The 24106-nt window shown below is 47.6% G+C and overlaps 1 protein-coding gene across 2 annotated transcripts in view; it reads left to right on the top strand.

The window, feature by feature from the left end:
- FGD6 (FYVE, RhoGEF and PH domain containing 6) overlaps positions 1 to 24106 on the top strand; it is a 131358-nt gene that overhangs the window by 53752 nt on the left and 53500 nt on the right. For both annotated transcript variants that reach the window (XM_029601594.1, XM_029601595.1), the window contains exons 6-8: positions 5902 to 6053; positions 7544 to 7700; positions 13207 to 13294. In XM_029601594.1, coding sequence (XP_029457454.1) covers positions 5902 to 6053; positions 7544 to 7700; positions 13207 to 13294 — 397 coding nt within the window. The remainder of the gene's footprint in view (positions 1 to 5901; positions 6054 to 7543; positions 7701 to 13206; positions 13295 to 24106) is intronic.

Here is a 24106-nt window from a genome sequence, read left to right on the forward strand (position 1 = left end):
TTCCTTCCCCTACATTGCAGCACTCAAAGATGGCCCTGAAAAAGGAGTTACCCACAGGGGTTTATGTTACTTTACAAAGTGCCAGATAGTGGGGGACACCAGAATTTGATTGATTTAGTTTTAAACATTTCTTATACTGCTCTAGCCACAATTTTAGGTGGTTTACAAATACACATCCATAAAACCTTTTACATCTCATATAACAATATGAGTAAAAATCTAAAACACGCAAAGCATAAGAGATGAGACCAAAACAATCGCCACTTATTTACCACGCATTGTTTATCTCCAACAATCTGTACCCACGCTCTCTGTATCGAGTGCCACGTCTGTCCTTCCTCCTGCGCTGTCCGCTCTTGCACTTCTGTGGTGAGTAGCGATGGGAGTTATCCCCTGGTTCTGCCGTGCACCCGTGGTTAGGGATGAGAAGCCTCTGCTACACAATTGGAGGGGGTAGGTTGTCCGCTGGGGGGGGTCTGTCCCATTCTGTAGAATTTTGAATGAAAGATGAGAAACAGAATTAGTTGGACAATGCTATTGAATAATTGTAATGGTAGCTTTATTTGACGGGTGGGGGGGTCGGTGTTAAACCGACCATCGGTTTGTCCATTATATGGAAGGCCCTTGTGGTATCTTTATAGCCTGTTAGCGCTCCCAAACGTGCTTATGGTCAAGGCCAATGTATACATAGTCTAGGGGGTCTAATCTAGTTCTCAACTATTTAGGTAACATTTTATTTTGTGCTGAAGATGTTTTGGCTTATGCCAGAAACCCTTAAGAGTTATTTCAGTCAGGAGAGAGTGGTGTTGGCACAGCCTGCCCGTGCCAGGATAAAATTCTCCTGGGCAACCTTCTCAATGCAGGGTGTGCAAGGAATAATGATGCCGGGTCAAAACTGGTTCCTCCCTCTCCTTCCTCCCCCCAACCTTCTGTAAGGATTTAAAAATGGCTGCATGTGCTTGCTTTTTATTAGCAAACGTATTTCAGCAAAGCTGCATTGCTGCACTAGGGGGGGTTTTTTTGTTCTGTTTTTTTTTTTTTTTATTATTATTATTTTTGCATTCCTTCAGCCTGCTAGATAGCAGGAAACCAATGACACACAAAAAAAAAAAAGTCCTGTCCTGTTAAAGTCCAGTGGCCAAGTTGTAGCCTTCCCTAGCCTTAGGGCTGGGGATCTCTCTTGCTGACCTGGGGGAGGGAGAGGGGGGGTTCCCATCCGGCCCAGCTCATGACAGCTTTAGGGGATCTCAGTAAACTTTTGAGACGGTAGAGTTCATTTCTTCATCGCGAGATGAGGAGTCTGTTTCATGCAAACAAAAGCAGTGCCTGTCCCCGTTTTGGCCTGGTCCAGTAGTTAATTGCCACTGGTACTTCGTTAGGCATTTCTGTAGTGCTGCAGAGACAGTCCCTGCTTTGTGGAGCTGAAAATCTAATTGACACCAATAAAGGGAGGAACCAGAGTTTAAGATTTAAAGAGGTCTCAGGGAGGCAGGGGGAGCCTAGGAGCGGGCTTTCTGTCAGGTTTCCATGGGCACAGCCCTCTCCTCTTGTTGCTTTCCTCAGGCCCCTGATATTATAAGGTGCGCCGGGCTGGACGCACGTTAGCCTGCGGTTCTGCGCACATTTTTGTTAGCCCAGCCTTACCCCAATGAACAAGTTCAGCACAAAAACATGTAAACCTGTGTGCAAAATTAGTGCTCCTCCATGCAAGTCTCATGTTCATCCAGCTATTGCTTCCAGATGCAGAGAGGGGCGTTTCCTTAATGCTGGAGGTTTAATCCTGGTCAGAGGTGGAGTGCAAGGTTTCTGGGGCTAGTGTTAGTCTGCGGGACTGAACGTGGAGTTTGTGGTGGGAGCAGGGTGGTCCTCCTAAAAATCATGATTTAGCCACACAAAACATGTTTGATATTCTTTGTTGTGTGTAGAAAACATACGATTGTTGAATGCACAAAGCATGAGTTAAGAGCGTAAGAGTCGTGCCCGTAGAAGTTAGGTGCACAAACCCTGGGGAGCAAGGCCCAGCCGGCGAGAACGCAGCCGCTCTCGGAAAGGAAGGGGCCAGCCCGTTCCGTGCAGCGCAGACACTGCGCAGCGTGCAGGCACCTAGGGCTTTACCCGGGGTGAGCAGCCTCTCGAGGGGGAAGCCGACGAGGCCAAAATCGGAGCGAAAATTGGCAACTTTGTCCCGCCACTTAAGGAACGAGAGAATCTTAATTCCAGCCTGTGCAGAACATCTGGGCTTGCTGGCAAGGCCGATAGCCGTGGAAGTGCGAAGTGTTTTCCACAGGTGCACTAGCCAGGATGAACATTTGGCCGAAGCGTTTTGTGTATTTGCTGCAAGAACGCTGTAACCAAAACACAGCGGGTATTTTTATAGATCTGACAAAAAAAAACCCGTTACAGCGAACACAGGGGCAGTTTGTAAAACTGCTTCCTCTGTTTTGTGCCAGAAGGAGGGGGCTGCACTGTGCCTCTGCCAGCAGCTTCTTTTTTTTGCATCTTCAATATAGAACTTATCTCGCTGCCCTTTTAGCAGCTTGCTCAGAGCACATCTGGCAGGAGACGGAGGATTGCCAGAGGCTCAGCAAAGTCTTGTGGGGATTCCTTGTGAGAAGTCCTGGCACTGCCTTGGGCGTTAACAGCAATTAGACTGTGGAATAACAAAGTCCACCGAGATAGTTGTGCGGGTTTCAGAAGCTAGGATCTTATTTTCCGCCTTTTCCTCCTCTTGGGGTGGGGGGTGTGTCGATTGTGGTAAGGTGCGCCGTGCTGTGCGCACATGGTTAACGAAAGGTTGTGTGCACGTATGTTGTGCCCAGACTTCGCTGCCGGTGTAACAAGGAGCTTGAATTATACTTTTGGAAAGGAAGTTGTGGGCATTAATCCCCCCTGCCTGTCCGATGTGCTGAAAATAGTGCGGCGTACGCCCCTCCCAACAAAACCACACAGGCATGGATTTTCCCATGGCCCCCGGTGCCTGCAGCAGAATAATCTTTTGGGGGCGGCAAACTTCCTTACCCCTTTCAGGCCTGTGAACTTCTAATCTCGCCGTCCCTCCCCTCCCTGATCTGACTTGATTTGATTCCCTCCCACCTCCTGTCTGCGGAACGCAGGGATCCCACTCCCCTCCCTCCACTGTTATCATAAATCAGTGAATATAAGCCTGCCCCCCCCCCCGCACACACAGACACACACACACACACAGATCTCTCTCTCAAACACATTGACACACACACACACAGATCTCTCTCTCAAACACATTCACACACACACACACACACACACACAGATCTCTCTCTCAAACACAGACACACACACACACACACACACACAGATCTCTCTCTCAAACACAGACACACACACACACACACAGATCTCTCTCTCAAACACAGACACACACACACACACACAGATCTCTCTCTCAAACACATTCTCACACACACACACACACAGATCTCTCTTTCAAACACATTCACACACACAGACACACACACACACAGACACCGGAAGCCCAGAGGCTGTGAACTCATGCCTTGGCCAGACTCTGGCCCCACGCTGACCGTTTTATGATGACGGCGGTGGTAGTGCCAGAACCCTGAACTCTGTGGAAGGGTGGGAGAAGGGAAAGGATTACAGGTGCGGGTTGGAGTGGAAATTGAATCTGAGCACTACAAGGAGGAGCAACAGGGGAATCAGGAGCTCATGGGGGCGGAGGAGGAGTTGGAGGTCGGGAATTGTGGGCAGCAGGCAACAACAGTGCCTAGGGGGCAGCAAAAGCAGGAATCCATCCCTGCCAACCACATGCAAACGCAGGCACACACACACATTCTCTCACTCTTTTTTTTTTTTTTTTTTTCCCCCCTATCAGAGGTTGCTTCCACCTCCCCCCCAGAACAAAGGAGTGCAGAGATCCACTGCAGGGTCACGGCCGTGCCCATTCACTTCCTAGCTCTGGAACGGCAACAACCAAACCAATGCACACCCGAGGACTGGGCCAGATCTGTGCCCGGCACCTGCCACAACCAATCCCTGCAAGCCGCCTGCCGCACAGCTGAGAGAGCCAACGCTGGCTTGCGGTCCCAGCCCCTCCTCCTCTTCCTGCAGAAAATGGGACAATGAGAAAGCTTTCGCCTTCATCTAGACCTTGTTTCTAGCAGCTCCCTGCTTTGATGTGCCAGGAAGAGCGGGGTATTAAGATAAAAGAGTAAATAAATACAGCTGTGTTGCTCCCACTCTTTGCCCTGGCCTGGCATCTGAGGTTCGTGATGGGACCAGCTGCCTCAAGCTCAGGAAACTGCTCGGATCTTGGCAGTTTCAAGCAGCCTTGCGTTAAATAGTTGCTGCCAGTACGTGGATGGTGGGCGCTTAAGTGCGGCGTTGGTGGCTGGCCAGGGTAATGTGATGGTTCACTGGGGGCCGTTAGATTGACTGGGAGGGAAGGTCCCATTGTGATCTGGATTGGCGGGGGAGGCTGGGAGGAATGCTTTTCGCGATTTGGTTTTGGAGGGGAGCTTGTAGCGATCGTAGTATATTTTGGTGGTGTTGAGGGGTGAGATTGGATTAATTTTTATTCGGTAAGAGGTAGTACACTGAGTTATGGGGTTGGGGGAATGTGTAGTGTGTTAGATTCATCGTTTGCTTCATTGTATGCTTTTATCATGTTACGTTGCTGTAAGCCACCTTGCTGCCCCGAGGAAAAGCGGAGTATTGAAATATATAAATATGCAAGCAGTGTACAAAGAGAAAGCAAACTGTATCAAAATGTGAAGAATATTTTGAATACGCGGGACTCTGTTTTCCCAAGTTAAGTGTGCACTCAGCCTGTGCAAAAAGCTGAGCGCTCATTTTAACTCCGGTTTGTGCGCACATTTTCCAAATTGTGTGCTTTTTCTTTTAAACCCCCAGTGCATGAGCCTACCATTAGCTTACCACATCGGGAGTTAGCCCGTGCGCACAGCTTTAACGCGCACTTTTTCACCTCGGCCTCTGAGTGAGATGGTAAGTTGCAGTTGAGCAGCCCTGGCTTAGGAGGAGAGAAATGGCTTTTGCAGTACCAAGCACAGAGGGCTTGAAGCTCAAATATTTTATTGCCAGACGCGTAGGGTAATTGTATCCACAGGGGAGATGTAGATCCTGCTTTTTTTTTTTTTTCCCATAGAACTCCATGCGTGCAGTGGGCAAAATCCAGGCCTGGCTTCGGGCCGCTCCGACTCACCCAGTGCTGTATGGGTCACCCTGCAAATTCAGCTGGGGCCACCTGGGCTGCTGGAGAGCCGTTTCTGAGATCACTGATGTTAAACTTTAAAAAAAGATAATAGTAGGAATCTTACATTTTTGTTTGGGGTCCAAACAAGAACCATTGTGGCCCTTTGTCAGCGGTCTGAGGAGCGGTTCTGGCTTGGAGACGCAGCCTGTCAGGGTGGAGCCCAGTCAGAGGACCGGGGTTAACCCGTTCTCGATGAACTCCCTCCCCTGGGAGTTCATCAAAAGGATGACACGAAACACCACGGGGCATTAATTATTCCAGGGCCAAGGCTTCTGACTTAACTGAGGCTTGCCAGCTATTTTCCAGTATGACTAGACTCTGCCAGTGTGCCAGGGGAATGGCTGAAACAGCGGGTGCTGGGGGGTGCAGCAGGACGGCATGCCTTGTTTTGCTAACAGAATGTGGGAAAAGCCACAGATATCTGGCAGACATGGGCTTAGAGCTATCTGCTAATAGTAGCAGCTCCCTAGGCATCACTGGGAGCTTTTGCTCTCTCCTGTAGTCCCGCTGAGTCGCTTCCGAGCATTGCAGGGGAAGTCGTGCAGTGAACGCACGTACGTGCGTGTGGTGTGTGCCGATGGGTGTACAGAGAGAGACCTGCTGGCAGGATTCCTTTTATTTTGGTCCCGTTTCAGGATTTCCGGGATGCGGTGGCCCACGCTTCCAGGCAGCTGGGGAAGACCATCATTGAGGATAAGGTCTTGAGCCAGATCCTGTACTACCTGCCTCAGTTGTATGAACTCAACCGGGATATGCTGCGAGAGCTGGAAGACCGAATGCTTCACTGGTAAATATCCCTCTTCTCCCGATTGCTGTGTGTTTTACATGGACTGGTTTTTATGAGCACGGAGGGGGGCAGGTTCCTCTTTGCTGACATTTACTTTGAAGATTGCTCCTTTCGTAAAGTTTCCTTAATAGACTTTTTTTTTTTTTCTTTTCCATGCATAGACCGGATGCAAAAAGCAATTCCCTTAGACGTTAACTTTAAGATGAGCGTGCGGGCACTCAAACGCACGTGTACGGGCACACGGGCGCTGGAATTTTAAATCTTGCGTGCGATTGGCACGCATGATTTTAAAATACGCCTACCGCGCATGTGTGTGCTCCTGATTTTGAGGTTACTTGAGTAAACGTTTTGCAAATCTTCCTTAGCGCTTCGTCGGCTTTAACGCGCGCAGGTAAGTGGGTTTTAAAACATGCTCACGCGAGGGACAGGCCCAGTTTTGCCAGTTAGTTCACCGGTTTGCCCAGTTCACCTCGAGGTCATCCAGACCCCTCTGATTCTTCAGCCTGCGCTCCCCCCAGGTGATCCAGGCCCCCCTCATCCAGTCGTTTTAGGCCTAAACAGAGGTTCCTACTATTAATGCAGACTTACACCTCATCAGGAGCAGAAGTAAAAGTGCGCGGCTAACGGCCCACTGCACGCTGCAGCCGCCGGATTTAAAATACGGACTTACGAGTGCAGTGTTTGGCCCCTCCCAGAATGTCCCTGACAAACTCCAACTCAGCCCCCCCTTTTTTTTTTAACACACGCAAGTACATATACACATAATTTGCGGCTCTTAAAACACGCGTTGCTCACACATGGCCCGTATACTCGCGTACACAGACCTTTTAACGCGAGCAGCGCTTTTAAAATTCACCTCTTAGTGACGGACACGTCTACATTTGCCCCTGTTAATGTGAGCCAGTGGGCAGACTCTGCCAGTGCCCCTGTTAATATAAAAGCAGTGGGCAGACAGTGGCATTGGCCCCAGAAACGATGCACTTCCACAGCTCCTCGGATTCGGGATTCCTGCCGGGTGCAAGGATCCTTTAGCCTAAGCCTTGAGTTTCCCTGACCATTACCCGACTGGGGAAACATGCAAGGGGGATCGACTAGACATACAGTACGGAGAGTGCCTGGGGGCAAGGTGCTAGGTAAGGCCTGAGGCTAAATTCTGAGCTAAGGAATTAGGTGACCGGGAGGACTTTTAAACTCATATTATTTCAGGCCTTGAGGTTCAGCGGGGGAGGGGAGACAAAACAGCAGAGTTCGTGGCTGCTCGTGGGGCGGGAGGCGTCATTCAGGAGCGGGCACAGTCGAGAGGGTCTGCAGCGTATGGATGGTATTCTGGGGTAGTCACAGGATTTGTGCTGCTGTGCGAATCCCCTGTGAACCCAGAGGGTCCTCTTCTTCCGGGGATGATCTGCAGCCCTCCTGATGAGCGATTTTTTTTTTTTTTCTTTTCCTGTAACCCATCCGTGCTGCCTGAGACCCTTCTGTGTATTTTCTAGGAACGAGCAACAGAAAATCGCGGATATATTTGTAAAGAAGGGCCCTTACCTAAAGATGTACTCCACGTACATCCGAGAATTTGACAAGTGCGTGGCTCTGCTGGATGAACACTGCAGGAAGAACCCTGGATTTGCCGCTGTGGTCAGAGAATTTGAAGTATGCGTTTGTTTTCTTTGGATGCGCGCTCTCTATTCCCGTGTGCGTTTTCCTCTTTCTCTTTATTCTGAGATTTCAGACTGAATATTGGGAGGGGGGAGAGGCGGTGGGCAGGAGGGAAGGATAGAAGGGTTTATAAACCTTGCAGCCTGCGCGTGCGCTTAAACAGGTGGAGAAGAGGACTCCTTGCCTCCCTGCCCTGAGGGAGAATTCGGCAGCCTGTTTTCAGTGCGTGGGAAAACGTTTCCTGGAGCAGCACAGACTGGATGTGGAGGACTTTGAGGATTATTATTAGCATCTCTTGGTATTTTTATTTGTGAATAATGTCATAGGGTTACAGAGCGCTATAAAAAGGCTGTTATGTTGCTCCGCCCCCCCCCCCCCCCCCCCCTGGTTAGGGCAGGAAGCCAGGCGCTGCGGGCGAGTTCAGCCGACCTCCGTGAGAAGACCCTGGCGCAGCAGCCTTTGTTCGTGCTGAACGTACTCGGCTAAAGTTACCCGGAGAACTGTAGCCATGGCGCTGAATGCAGACGGCTAAAGTTACCCGGATTACTTTTAAATCTGACTGGCTGTATTCTCAATATATCTGGTTAAGTTAAAAATAACTACAAAATGCAGAAAGCCCTCTTAGACTCGCAGCGGGCCGATGTGTGTGATTTTTTGGGTTTTTTTACCCCCACCCCAGTTAAGGGAAAAAATGTCGGGGCCACGGTGGCCTGATCCCTCCCCCTCCCCCTATGGGCATCCCCCTGGCATCGTGCGCCGCCGGCAGCGTTCATGTCAGAGCAGCCGGGGGTGCTTATCCGGGAGGAGGGAATCTGCTTTCCTTACTGCTTCAGGTGGGACTGCATGGGAGTTGGGGGGGGGGGGGGGGGGGTTGTGGCAGTGTCTGTAACTTTTTGGGCAGGAGGAAGGGGGGGGGGGTGCTGTCAGGCCCTTCATTTCTCAGGGGGCAAGGTAGAGTGTCGGGGGAATTATTTTTAACATCGCGGGAGGACGTAAGGACTTCTCCTCCTTTGGGGGGGTGATGAGCAGCTTTGAGGTGTTCGTGTAACCCCCGTTTTGTAAGAAGGGAAAGAGGGGGGGTCAGGCCACTATGGCTCTCACATTTTTTTCTTTTTCCCTTGGAGGGTGGGGAGGGATCAGGCTACTGCTGGCCCAAGAGGCGTCTGTTTCTTTTTAACATATCTGGCAAACTTTAGACCTGCTTCCTTGCCCCTGAAATGCCCCCACCCTATCTCCTTTCCTTATCAGGATACGTTTTATCTATGTAATGATTTATCCAGCTAAAACTTATCCGGTGTGGGGGACAAATATTTAAAACCCGAGTTCTGAGCTTCTGAATACGTCCATCCAAGTTTCTATTACTTGCATTCACCGCGCCAGATTCGACGATATTTCTCGCAGGCCGAGTTTATTCGTGTGATGTATGCTACGGGGTTAGCACTAGGTTGGATTACTGTAACGCATGTTATTTAGGGTTTACCTCTAGAAGGGATAAAGCCACTCCAGCTGATTCAGGACACTGCGGGCCTTGGTGATTAGCTGGACGTGGATCTTGTGAGCACATTACCCGAGTTTCGCTCAGTCTTCGCTGATCACCAGCAACAGCGAGGATTGACTTTAAGGTCCTGACCATGGAGTTTATAGTCTTTCGGGGGCTCGGCCCAGGTTATCCGAGATCAGAATTCTGCGCCTTCTCGTACTTTGTGTTCGCAAGCAGGGTCATTGCTTCAGATGCTTTTAACTGAGAGGCGCTCAATTTTGCTAGGGCGAGGAATCGATCTTTCTCTGGGGCTGTGCCCTTTCTCTGCAACAGGTTGCCTCCTTAGGTGGATAAGTGATCTTTGGTGTTTTAGTTGTAAATTGAAGGCCCAGCTGTCCACATCACAGGTGAGGGGGTTCCTGGCCTGGTGCTGGGTCAGATTGTGACTGTGTGAGAGCAAAGCTCTGACGACTCGCGGAGGGATACTGAGGGAGGCAGGGTTTTTTAGCAGAAGGAGTCTCATTGGGAGGGCTTGATCAGAGAGGATTGTGGGAGGAAGGAAATTTTAAGTTAGAGGTAAGGTGGATTTTGTAGGATTGGGATGGGTATATGTGGTCTGTGGTTGTGTGTTGTCGCCTTTGTTTTTTGTTAAATTGCTGATCATTTCGTATCTTGTTTTGGGTACTTTTTGCAAGGGGATGGATAAAAAAACAACAAAAACAAATTAATGAAATGGTTGGCAAGCCTGTGTTTTGTGTTTTCATGGATTTTAATTTGGCAAGCCACGGAACCCAGCTGAGGCTCCAAAGGTGCCGGCTATGCTGACTTCTTGCCATGGGCATCGCAGAACCCCGATCGAGCTTCATAGCTTGCCAAATTAAAAATCCACAAAAAAAAACAAAAGCCTTATAGATCAGTAAGATGGCCATAGACTCCCCCCACCACCCCTCCTACTGATGACAAAGCAGAAGAAAGCAAATTTTGAATTGCCAATACGGTGGGATCATTTGCCAAGCACATGCTTCCACCTTCCTCTTCCGGGCACATAATAAATAATGTGTGCTGAGAGGGACCTAGTGCCAGACGTGCGACTTATCACAAACCATGTAATTGACTCGACTGATCTCCCAAACAGAAAAGATAAAGGGTTAGTAGAGGCATTGGGTTTGCTTCTCAGTTACAGTTGTGTTAATAGAAACATAGAAATGATGGCAGAAGAAGAGCAAATGGTCCATCCAGTCTGCCCAGCAAGCTATCGCACTTTTTTTTTTTTTCTCTCTCTCTCTCTCATACTTGGCCTTTAGTAACCTTTTGGTTCTATTTCCCTTCCACCCCCGCCATTAATGTAACCTTTGGTTCTATTTCCCTTCCATTCCTGCCATTAATGTAGAGAGCAGTGCTGGAACTGCTTCTAAGTGAAGTATCTAGCTTAATTGGTTAGGGGTAGTAACCTCCGCAATAAGCAAGTTACTCCCATGCATATTTGTTTACCCAGCCTGTGCATTTCCGTCCTTGTTGGTTGTTATCTGAATATAAATCCACTTTTCTTTGTTCCCCCCTGCCGTTGAAGCAGAGGGCTACACTGGATATGTATTCCAAGTGAAGTATCAGGCTTAATTGATTTGGGATATTAACCATCGTAACAAGCAAGCTACACCCATGCTTATTTGTTTACCCAGACTGTGTAATTCAGTCCTTGTTGGTTGTTGTCTGAATATAAAATCCACTTTTCTTCATTCCCCCTGCCGTTGAAGCAGAGGGCTACACTGGATGTGGATATGCATTGAAAGTGAAGTATTAGGCATGTTTGGTTTGGGGTAGTAACCGCCGTAACTAGCAAGCTACTCCTCGCTTTTTTGTGAATGCAAATCCTTTTTTCTACATTTCCTCTTGCCGTTGAAGCATAGAGCAATGCTGGAGTCGCATTAACCGTGTATATGTCTATTGAATAAGGGTATTATCTCCAGGTAGTAGCTGTCTTTCCCGCAAGCCACCCGCTCTTCATTCTCATCCTCCAGACTTTATGGATCCACAGTGTTTATCCCACACCCCTTTGAAGTCCTTCACAGTTTTAGTCTTCACCACTTCCTCCGGAAGGGATTAATTCACTTAGGATAATGTCAGTGGAAGAATGTGCACTAGTAACCAGCTGGTACCACGTTTTTCTGCTTTTGATTCTGTGCTCTGTTGCCTCCGATCAGTAGAGAAACCCTGTGGCGCGGATGCCCCTTTTTCTGTCCAAGTGTTGTATCAGCTCCAGCAGTTTAAAAAAAAAAAAAAAATCTCATTGGTGTCCTCAGCATAGATGTTGGTTTTCAAGACACTTTGTGTGCCTTGATGGAGATCTAGCTGAAAACAGATCTGTGGAGGGGCGGGAAGGTTCCATAATAAACAGTGGCTTGTTTTGGAAGAGAAGGCCCTGTCCTCTGAGTTTGATTTTTTTTTTTTCTTCCCCCAGGGACCAGTCCTGGTACATGTTGTGCCATCATCGACCGATAACAAAATGTAATGGTCCAAGTCTTATGAATTGAAAAGTAAGCAGGTGGTCACAGTGAGAGATATAAGGTGTGGGGGGCGGGTAAGGAAAGGATGTATTTGCTATTTGTAGCCTTCCAGTTGATGGCAAGGTCCAAGAGATGGAACCTGCCATGAGCTCTGGGCACAGATCGAGGCTTGCAAGCTCTGTGAACCGAGCCCCCCAGCGCCGTAATACTTAGGGTGTCTGTCTGACACTCCCTCTGCTTCCCTGCATTCAGTGCGCTGTGGAGAGGTGGTACTTTTTTTTTTTTTTTTTAACCACACATAACTAATCGGAGAAAGTTCTTTTTTACTCAACGCACAATTAAACTCTGGAATTTGTTGCCAGAGGATGTGGTTAGTGCAGTTAGTGTAGCTGTGTTTAAAAAAGGATTGGATAAGTTCTTGGAGGAGAAGTCCATTACCTGCTATTAAGTTCACTTAGAGAATAGCCACTGCCATTAGCAATGGTTACATGGAATAGACTTAGTTTTTGGGTACTTGCCAGGTTCTTATGGCCTGGATTGGCCACTGTTGGAAACAGGATGCTGGGCTTGATGGACCCTTGGTCTGACCCAGGATGGCATGTTCCTATGTTCTTATGTTTTGTTTACTTTTTCAAGGCTTTTAGGCCTGAATTTGTAAAAGGATTTCCATAAGGTAAGGGGAACCGTTCACACCTGTACTTATTTTTGATTTTTGAAAGCATTGCGTGACACCCAGCTCGTATTCTCAGCGGGCCTTAGGCACATTTCCTTGTTGTGGTCTCTGCTCGGCATACTTCAGGGATGTTTTATGGCTCTATTTATGGTGGGGGGAGACTGGCTTCGGTCCTGGTTCCTGAGCTTCCCTCCCTATGCATTGAGGGTGTCGTCGTCTGGCTTCTTCCATTTCCAATCCGCTCTGCAAGTACCACAATGCTTCTGTGACAGGTTTCTTAAAGAGCTGGGATCAATCAAGTGTCTCCTTCCCAAATAACCTGGTCTCATGATATCCCAGATGTGCAGCGATTCCTTGTGCCCGCTGTTTTGTAGATGGGGAGAATTTTTTTTTTTTTAATTGTGAAATGCTCACTGGATACTGAACAAACTTTTGAAAGAGATTGTGGGGCAGATAAATGTACTCTAGATTTGTCAGGGTAAATAACCCATGTGTATATGGCTGGGATAAATACTGAGGCCAATACACATAACATGGTAGATGACAGCAGATTAGAAGCAGTTAGCTCACCAATCTGCCTCTACTTAAATCATCACCACCAGCTCCCCACTCCCCCATGTGTTCTTACTCAACCTGGATTAACTTCTCCTCCAGAGAAAATTCTTGATAAACGCCTTCCTGTTTGTATCTCTCCTCTGCATCCTAGCAGAGCGACAGCTGTGTTTGTAACTGGAATCGTGATGCTAGTGTTCACATTTTGGGACCAAGCCAAGGTAAGAGTGTTGTGAGGCAGGAGGCCGGGATTTAATGCCTGACCCCTTTTTTTGGCTGCTTGTCTTTCAGGTGAGCCCTCGCTGTGCCAGTCTGGCGCTCAAGCACTATCTGCTGAAGCCGGTTCAGAGGATTCCCCAATACAGGCTGCTGCTGACAGGTACCGTGAGCCAGCACTGCCCAAGAGAGAGAGAGAGAAGGCAGCTCCTGCTGTTGTACAGCAGCGACACCTACAGGCCGTACTCGGCGGGTTGGGAGGTGCGGTCAGGACGTGGCACAGTTGGTGGCCCCTAGACAAAATGAGAGAGGCTTAAAATATGAGGTAATAAAAGCCTGGTAACCATTTGGGGGATGGCTTTTATGGCGCCATAGCCCCAGGAGAGGCCTGCTCTAATTGAACTGGAAACCCAAAGGAACAGGAGGAAACTGCCTGACCACCCCCTCCCACCTTCCCTAAGAAAGCAATATTCCTCCCGCTCCCTCACACAAGGGAAGAGTCAGTGCTGTGCGCAAAAGGTCTACAGCTGAGCGCTCTTATCTTGTGGGAGGGAGTCGGGCGCAGTACGGTAGGTGGATTTGAATTGAGCAACGTTTTTGCCTAAACATTGCCTTGGACATTGTATTTAATGAATTGATACAGCAAATCCTGCATTTCTTGCATTCATTCCGTTGGTTCCTCTTCCTTTTTTGATGCTAAAAGTGAGAACATTCAGAAGAAGAGAAACACCAAGTTTCTGTGATGCAGGCAGGCCAAGGTGCAGCCAACCTGTGTTTCAGTGTTAAATTCAGGACCAGTGGGGTGTAGTTGAAGCTGATTTAAAGATAACGAGTCTCTCATGGCTGGGGTATTTATATGATATTTTTCAAACTGGTCTCTCTGCATTCTCCTCGAGCTATGGAAGAGATGCCCGCTGTGCTGCTTTGACCTAGGAAAGCAGTAGTTATCGTTCATCAGGATCTCTCTGCAGAGCCGATGTCTACGTGTGGCATTGTCTGTCTTGTGCATCTTTGCAGGGTTGTGGGCGCCTGCCATGGGCTGTGTTACTTGGGTTCACATGTGTTCTGGTGCTGGCTTCAAAGCAGGGAGCATCCATGCAGCACTGGGGGTGTCCAGTTGTGTGGATTGTCAGATTACCAGACCCCGGAGAGGCCTCCCTGCACATTCAATCCATTCTGGTTCAGAGGTGGACTTCATGTTGGGATAAGACTCTCTGTGGTCGATATTCAAAGGCAATTACAGTATCCAGATAAACCCCTGAATATCTTGGCCACTTATCTGGATAAGTTGCCATCTGGATGAAATTTCTCTGGATCGCTTGGAGGCATTCCAGGGCGGAGTTGACTTAACTGAATAACTTATCTGGCCAACTCGGATATTTAGAGTTAACGGAATAATTTATTTGGCTGAGTCTTACGTGGCCAAGAGCAGGGTTAAATTTATCTAGGAACATGTTCCCCTGATACTTTACCTTAACCAGCTCTATTGAATTAATAAAGTTGACTAAGTAGTGATCCAAGCTTTAAAAAAAAAACCAAAAAACCCTAGCTAGCTTGCCTGCCCAATCCTCCCACCCCAATGAAAAAAATGTTGGCCATTGTGGCCAATCCCCCTCTTCCTCCTCCTCCCTCCTCCCCCCTCCCCCAAAATATTCCAAAAATATAGCAAGCCTATAGGTTTGAAAAGCCTCTGCTCTCTTATCTCCCCCTCCCTGAATTCTGTAACTAGAATTTTAAGGTAGGCCCTGTCCTGTAAACCCACCTCAAACCCCCCCTCACAGCTGCCAGGAGCTCGGTACAGTCATCCAGCGTTGCGTTGAGAGCGGGATGACTGTACAGTGCTCCGGGCAGCGGTGAAGGGGGTAGGGGGGAAGGACAGAGGGTGGGCTTCAGGAAGGGGAGCCGTGGGGGGGGGGGCTAGCTTCCCCCCCCCCCTATATTTCTACTGTTTTATGTCCTTTGACATAGCCGGGAATGCAGAAAGTTTATTGTGCAGCCATAATAGGGACCCTAAGAACTTCCCTGCTTTACCGTTCTTGTGCAGTTCATCGGGACGGAGGCCTCGCTGCTCTTCATTCATATCTTCTTTTTTTGTGAGGGGGGGGGGGACTAGGGGGCCGGTAGCTTCCTCTTACCAGTTTTATACTTCCTGCTTAGGCAGACCCCCTTTCTGCTTGGCGATCTCACAGTTTGTGTCCCGAGAACAGAACTTCTCAATCCATAAATGCGCCGACTGTGCATATTGAGTGGCGTACGGCAGCAGAGGGGGAGGCCTGGTGCTCTGGCGGCGCCTCCTGATCTTTAGCTGTTGATAGATTCTCTTTCTACATGTAGTGGGGGGGGGGTTTCCCCCTCTTGTCCCAGACCCTCTCACCGTGGGATTTTCCTTAGCACTGACGGGGTAATTTTTGTACTTGCCTGCGTTGCTGCAGTTGATTACCTAAGGACTTGACACTGATTTTCAAAGGGAAAGTCCGCCTCAGCTTTGCCTTTAGAAGTGTGCGGTTAGATGTTGGGGGGGAGGGGAGGGAAGTACAGGCTTTTGAAAATTCTAAAGTGTTCCTGTACATTGCATATCCCTTTCCCACCCCGTCCCCGGGAACATCTCTACTCTGTCCAGGTAAACTGATAGGCATAAGGGACATGTGCGCGTTTGCCAGCACATCGGGCTGGCAGTGTTACTGTTTATTTAAAACTTTTCTATACCGTCATTTAGTAATGCACCATCACAACGGTTTACATTTAGGCATAAAAAAAGGTTTGGTTTGGTTTCTAAATTATCCATGGGGTGCCAATATTTTACGCTTACATAGTTCAATAATATACTCTAAATGAGAAGTGGGTTGGATTACTATTTGTATGATTGTTGGGATAATCATATATGTGTATGCTGTTTTTAATGTAATATTTAATTATGAGTAAAATAATCGATTCTGCTTTTTTATAGGTGACTATCAGCTGTATGTATTTGTTGTTATTCAGCGACCTCACTGTGAAAGGCTTTCTTGAAGAGCCATGTTTTTAAGTCTTTTTTGAAGAGTTTTAATTCCTTCATTAGTCTTAATTCCAGTGGTAATGTGTTCCATAATAATGGTCCTGCCAAAGATAGTGCTCTCTCTCTAACTTGGGTCAACTTTGCTGTTCTGACTTGAGGGTATGGTTAGCAGAGCTTTATTGGCCGATCTGAGACTTCTTTGAGGGACATGTAATCGTAGTGCAGTGTTTAGCCAGTCAGCATTTTCGTCATATATTAGTTTATGAATTGTGCATAGTGTTTTGAATTGCACTCTTTGTTCTATTGGGAGCCAGTGTAAATCTGCAAGTGTCTGGGTGATATGATCTCTTCTGCCTTTTCCAGTAAGTATTCTGGCAGCCGAGTTCTGTAGTATTTGCAGTGGTCTGATAGTAGTATATGGTAATCCTAGGAAAAGTGTGTTACAGTAGTCCGTGCAAGCAAATATTAGTGCTTTGTTTTTTACCTGTGGAAATGCCATTGAAAACTACTTTCTAGCTTGTTAATTGCTGAACAAGTTAATTTGTACTGCCAGATCCCACTATTATACCTTGCATCCATGTTTAATGGGCCTCACAGCTTTCAGTCACAGCTGTTGCTGACCCAGATTCCAGCGTCATGTGTTGGCTTCCTGTTTCCTTCCAGCACTATCTTGTTGATTGAGCTTTCTAAAACTGGAGATTATTTGGCTATGTTGGAAGCCAAATTGGGGGATCTGAGCTCCCTGCAGTGCTGACTTCCAGTATGTGTGGCAGCAGAGGCAGCACAGCGGTGTCAAGGGCTGAAGTTGCTGGGCTGCTGGCACCAGAGAAACGTTGCTGCGCTATGAAGCTAGGAACACCCACTTGGGCTTTAAACATTGCCAAATAGTAATCCCTGATTTTTTTGAAGTCCTACCTATTGGCACTGCAGGAATGAGGAAGCCAACACGCTCTGCTGACAGTTATGGCTGAAGAATGTGATTTTGTGCTTTAGGCGTACTTGTGCTAGTTTAGCCAAAGCTGTGCAGTATTATTTGGCAGTACCTGACTCTATAATTCTCCTGTACTGTGGCTTCCGAACCGTGGATCAAAGGACATGTTGGTAATCCACAGCTATCATCCCATTTTATTTTATTTCACAGTTCTTAGCTTTATAGTGTTCTCTGCCCCGTAAATACTCATAAACAGGGAGGGGAGGCTAGAGAAATATGCTGTAGTGGATCACTTCACAAATCGGAGGTGCCATCTAGTGGCACAAAGCTGGATTGCACAATGCTTTTCACAACAATATTTTGGTTTTATTTACTATCCCATTTTTATTTGAGAAATGCTTTCTTCACAAACCTAAATCGGACTTCTGTAATTCTCCATATTACAGGTGCCGTACCTGCAAGGTGAGGCTAATGCTTCATTCTGTCATTGCAGAATAAAGTATTGTATGGGGGAAAACAATTTCATCCAACATTTCCAGGCTACATTTTCAAAAGCCGAGTCAGTACCTACGCACATACATTAAGACAGTACGCGGGGAGTTTGGCTGAATGCGTGTAAGTGGGCATTAAACTGCCTGAGTCTATGCATGTAAGGGCATGACGCACGTAAATTTGGCGTTTCGGGGAGGTGAGTGGTTGGGGCATGTTATAAATCTGTGCATGCATGGGGTTTGTTTGGGTTTCTTTTTTTTTAGGGTGGGAGTAGTGTTCAATAAATATTCCTTCAAAATTTTTTAAGTTCAATTAATAATAATGAAACATTTCAGCAAAACAATTCATCAAAATATCACAATTACACCTCCCCCTGCCCTCCCCAACAGAATCGCTGTATAGGCCAAAGAGACTGCCCACATAAGGCCAATCTCAAGTCGATTGCACTGGCTCCCCGTCAGGTAAAGGATGTAATTCAAAACTCTCTGCCGTGTCTTCAGAGGTTCAAACAGCACCTGGGTATCTCTCCAAGCTTCCGCTCAGCTACACTTCCACACGAGAACTGCGTTCCTCCCAAGTGACTTTCCTTTCCTCTCCCCCCCCCCCCTTACCCCGTCAGCTTCTGCCAAATTAACTTGCACCAAGACTTCGCACGTTCAGCTGCTCTGCCCCCAAATTATGGAAATTGATACCACTACCCACCCAGCTCAAAATGATTTATTCTGTCTTAAGGAAAAGAGCTCGCCAGGCCTTCTCCTGAATTTCACTTTAAAACCATGACAGACAGCAACAGAGACTCTTCTATCACCTGACCAGTCTTATTTAAATGCCCACTCCCGCCCTCCCCCCCCCCCCCCCCCCCCGATTCGTCTTCATCTCTGCTTATTGTCATCTCAATCAAAAATGTAACAGAAAATTGTGACATAAATTTGATTGTAATCCACCTCGAGACCTGCAGGGTACAGGCAGAATATCAAATTTTTTATAAATAAATAACATGGCTGAAAGGAAAATTCACATTAAATAATAAATAACTTAAGTGAATTGAAGAGGTACATGCGGAACTTACACTATTGTTCCGATATGGGTAAAGTTAAGCATTGGCATTTCGCCGCCCAATAACCCCATGTGCCAGCACAATTTATGTGTGCACTGTGGGCCCATTTTCAGCCACTGGCTTTCTTGCAGTGTTAATTGGATAAACTTATCCGACTGATTTTGGCAGGATATTCAGTGGTGCAGCCTCACCCTTGAATATACCACACCATTTTAAAGACAGCCGTATACGTTTATCCAGCTCTACAGCATGACCAGAGATAGCTGGATACCTTAACCAGCATCATGCTGCGGGGGTTGTGAGCCCTTGGGCCGCTGCTAGTTTGAAGCAGCCTGGTGAGCACGGACCAGGCCCTAGCAGGTGACGGCTGATGCACCACAAAGCAAGGAGAGAGAGGCTATAGGCAGGTGTCTGGGCTGGCAGTGCACAGACAGGTACAGAATCCAGGCGATGGTCAGGGCAGGCAGAGAGCTAGCAAGGTCGGAGTCCAGGCAGAGGTCAAGCCAGGCAGAGAGACAGTGCAGCAAGGGCAGATGTTAGCCCAGGACAGCAAAAAAAAGATCAGTCCGAGGAAGGCTGAGGGAGGCAAGGCAAATCAGGACAGAGAAACAAGGCTGGGCAGAACAGAAGCATGGCGAGATGAGGCTGGGCAAGGCAGGACCAGAAGCACAGACAACTAGCGCGAGAGGATCTGTTGCTGAGGCACCGCCTGGTTGCTCAGAGCTTCCTTACTTACAGGCCGATACAGTAAAGTCTGCGGAAGAGCGGGCGAACGCGATTCAGTATTTAAATTAGGCCCAGCGGTAAAAACGGGCAAAAGGAGGCACTAGGGACACTAGCGCGTCCCTAGCACCTCCTTTTTGACAGGAGTGGCAGCTGTCAGTGGGTTTGACAGCTGACGCTCACTTTTGCCGGCGTCGGTTCTCAAGCCCGCTGACAGTCACGGGCTCGGAAACCGGACACCAGCAAAATTGAGTGTCCGGTTTTCGGCCCGACAGCCGCGGGCAGAATTAAAAAAAAATTTATTTTTTTTTAAACTTTTTTTACTCTTCGGGACCTCCGACTTAATATCGCCATGATATTAAGTCGGAGGGTGCACAGAAAAGCAGTTTTTACTGCTTTTCTGTGCACTTTCCCGGTGCCGGAAGAAATTAGAACCTACCTTTGGGTCGGCGCTAATTTCTGAAAGTAAAATGTGCGGCTTGGCTGCACAATTTACTTTCTGTATCCCGTGCGCATACCTAATAGGGCTATCAACATGCATTTGCATGTTGAGGGCGCTATTAGGTGCCATGGGTTGGACGCGCGTTTTCCCTCCCTTACTGAATAAGGGGTAAGGGAAAACGCGCGTCCAAGAGCAGGCTGTATCGGCCTGCCACTTACTAGTCAGGATGTGATGTCAGCAGCTGGCACCCCCAGGAAGCCTCGGCTGCAAGACCGAAATAAAGGGCCCAGGATACAGGAAGTCCTAGCCAGGACGTTCGGATGCAGCAAAGTGCAGGGCGCTATGCTGGACGTGCTCAGTAAGGGGCATTACAACCAGCTAACTCCGCCCAGGAATGTCCCTTACATTATTCAGCTAAACTTCAGCCGGATAAGTTCCCAAAATATTCAAAAGTTGGCATTTAGCTGAATAACTCGCAAGTTTTCCTGCTAAATAAATAAATAAATGCCATTGGCTTGTGTGTGCGATACGGATGCAGCTCTGCAGTTAGGCCCCCTGAATAGCTTAAAGATGGTAGAAGTTAGTGCAAGGTGTTCTTATGCGGGCTTCTCATTTGAAAAAGCTCGTTATTGACTTTAGGTATGGCATCCTTCTGGCCTCTGCTTGTAAACCAGGATCATCACGGATGCTCTATGGCTAAGATCCAAGAGCAGGGTCTGAGCTGTGACCTGTCCCTTTTTGGCCTTCTGATTGAGAACCTAAACAATATGGGGACTTCAATCCTTGCCACCCAGACTCTTGGGGGACAATCGATTTAACGACCAATCATTGCTAAAGCAGCAGGATTAAACCTCCCTGCTATAAAAAAAAAAAAAAAAAAAAGGAAAACCGTAAGGTCATTTTCTAGTCCTCTTGTCTCTCACGGCTGACCCTTTGACCCATCCTTTATTCAGTTCTCCGCACTCTCTCACCTCCCTCTTCGCTCTGTTACCTCCATTGGTTCGTTCTAATCAACCCATGCGAGTCACTTAGAAGGCAGTTGTCAGCCCTCCCTCCCACCTACCCCACGGAGCTCGCAGGCCCTGTGGATGCTTTATACCTGCGGGGATCCTGCCAGCTCATTTCCAAAGGAAAACTCCCTGCGGAGTTGCCCTTTGAAAGGTTTTGGCCTGGTGGGAACTCCAAGTACAGAAGTTCCTGCACAGTTTGCAGATACAAACTCTTTCTCAGGCCGGGGGGGACAGGGAGCAAGCAGGGACTTAAAAATAAACTCCTCGTGCATACTTTATTAGCAGGCCGATACAGTACAGTGTGCTCCGGTGGGACGCACTGTTAACCCGCGTTTGGATGCGCGTTTTTGACGCACTAGCTTTACCCCTTATTCAGTAAGGGGTAATAGCGTGTCAAAAACGCGCGTCCAACCCCCCCCCCCCCGAAACTAATAGCGCGCCCGCAACATGCAAATGCATGTTGATGGCCCTATTAGATATTCCCGAGCAATTCAGTAAGTAAAATGTGCAGCCAAGCCGCACATTTTACTTTCAGAAATTAGCGCCTACCCAAAGGTAGGCGTTAATTTCTGCCGGCACCGGGAAAGTGCACAGAAAAGCAGTAAAAACTGCTTTTCTGTACACCTTCCGACTTAATATCATGGCGATATTAAGTCTGAGGTTCCAAAAGTTAAAAATAATTAAAAATTTTAAATCGGCCCGCGGGTTGAAAACCGGACACTCAATTTTGCCATTTTCCGAACCCGTGGCTGTCAGCAGGTTTGAGAACTGACGCCGGCAAAATTGAGCGTCGGCTGTTAAACAAGAGGCGCTAGGGACTAGCTAGTGTCCCTAGCGCCTCTTTTTACCGCGGGCCCTAATTTGAATATTTTTACTGAATCGCACGCACAGGAGAGTGGCCTGTTCTTCATGGACAGCACTGGGGAGGGGAGGGGATAAGGTGCATGTCAATTTGGAAAGAATAAACACCTGTTTACTACCAGAAAATCCAGTTGAAAATTGCCACCCCCGACCTCAAATAAACTAAAGAGTCCCAACATGATTCCTCCAGTTACTCCAAGCTTCGTTTCCCTGTATCTGCAGACTCTTCACCTCTACCCTCGCCTTACTCTGCTTCCTGACTACTTGATCCGCACCAATCTGGTTTGTACCTTGTCCAGTCCACTGAAACTTCCCTCATGGCAGCCTCCAGGGATGGCCCGTGCTCCTCTCTTCATCCTTGAAGTCCTAGACCTCTGCGGAGTTGGACAGCGTTTTTCACTCGCTTTCCTTCTACGTCCTGGACGTCTCTGCAGCTCTGCTCGGTTGTAGGTCTCCTCTCTCTCTCTTTCACCCCTAAACGTGGTCTTTTCGCATCAGGTTTCGGGCATCTTGAACAAATGCAGGCTGAGGCGCCCGGTTTTTTTTTTGGTTTTTTTTACAACGCGTGCACATCCACCCCTCCGAGGCATGCGATGCTATATTTTAATGAGCTGCCACGTTAAAAGGGACGCGCTCGGCTAAAATTGTGCGTCCCTGGCGCTCAAAAGCATCGGTGCCCAGGAGAAGAGGCTGTGCACAGGCCAGGAAAACGGGCACTCAGAACGAATGTATGCTTTATCCTGCTGCAGATAACTCTAGCACGCAATATACACGTGTGCCTGCAGCGTGTATATTGTGCACACGGAAATTATTATTATTTTTTTTTTGTAATCGAGCCCTTACATTTTTCTCCTAATTTTAAGCGCCGCAAGCAGTAGAACTTAGTATCGCAGTGACACCAAGTCGTAGGAACCACAGAGATCAGATTCCTCTTTGGTTTTTTCAGGTGCTCTTGACTCGCAGTATGACTTAACGTCCGCTCCAGGGCTGGCGTTAAATTTGCCGCACTATAAAGGCTGTTTGGGTCAACCAGCAATTTTTTATTTTTTTTTGCATCGGGGGTAATAGCCTCATCTACGTGGCATTTACGTGTGACAAAATGCTATTGGCTACGCATTTGTTTGGACGTACGTTTTGGATGCGCTAATCCCCTTATCGCGTGAGGTGTTAGTCTAGCATGTCCAAAACGCGCGTCCAGCCACGGCTTAACTTGTGTGCTAGGCCGAGCGCACTTTATTGCTTTGGGCCCCTAAGTATGAGATGCTGCTGCTTACTTATCTATTCCAGCCTGACAGAATCCACCTCCTCCAAGGCCGCAGCACGTGCCTGGCAAGTAAATCTGCCTGAACAGAAATTTCCCCGCCCACCAGTGCGTTACTGAAGCTGATCGCTCAAAGGCTTACGATTAGAGATTCGGGCATATGGTTCAGGAAAGACGGTGGTGTTGTCAGATACAGTGCCTTATAGCATGGATCAGGTTTCTCTTGAGTGAATGTATTGGCTGGCTTATAAGCAGGGTTTCCCAAACTCTTTCCTTGGAATCCTCAACCAGGTCTTGGTTTCAGGTTTTCCGTAATGAATATTCTTGTGCTGTATTTGCATATATTTGATCTAAAAAGCATATTCTCTTATTCTAAACTAAAATTACTTCGTCACCTGAAGCCCTTATTGAATCACTCAGACTTCAGAACTGAACGTCAGTCCTTTATATGCTCTTCTCTCAACTATTGCAATTCATTATTCGTTGGGTTACGAATAATGAATTGCAAATCATTCAGAACTCAGCAACACGTATGTTGACAGGAGCAAAGGCTCATGATCACATTACCCAGTCCTACTCTCGCTGCATTGGCTTCCGATACAATGGCATATACAATATGAACTGGCTTCCAATTTGTTACATAACATCAATTCTCCGTGGATCAGTTCAACTTTTAAGATTTCATACTCCTTGCCGTAATTTACGTTCCTCCAGCTGACTTCTTTTAGAAATATCTAAATAAGTATGGGCAAAGGCTATCGGCGCCATTTTGATTACTGGCAGCAGACAACGAAATTGCTCCCGGACCCCCGCTGGACCCCCAGGGATTATTGGCAAGCCTTGGGGGGGGTCAGGAGCAATAATGTAATTTTTATGTGTTTATTTGCTTCATCTCTGTTTTTTTAAGTTGATTTTATGTTGTAATCTGCTTTATAATAGTTTTAATTGTTCGATATGTTCCATGTAAACCGCCATGCTGGCGATAGTTATCTCTGTTACTTGTAAACCGGAGTGATATGTATATTATACAGGAACTTCCGGTATATAAAAACCAAAAATAAATAAATACATAAATATCTGCCTATTTGGAGTCCACAAGGGAAAGGGCCTTTCTTATAATTGACACTACCTTGTGGAATTCCTTACCGATACAACTCCATAACATAAAAGAGCCTAAAGTTTTCAAGCAATCCCTAAAGGCGT

Source organism: Rhinatrema bivittatum, chromosome 4 (genome assembly GCF_901001135.1).
Source record: "Rhinatrema bivittatum chromosome 4, aRhiBiv1.1, whole genome shotgun sequence".
Lineage (NCBI taxonomy): Eukaryota > Metazoa > Chordata > Amphibia > Gymnophiona > Rhinatrematidae > Rhinatrema > Rhinatrema bivittatum.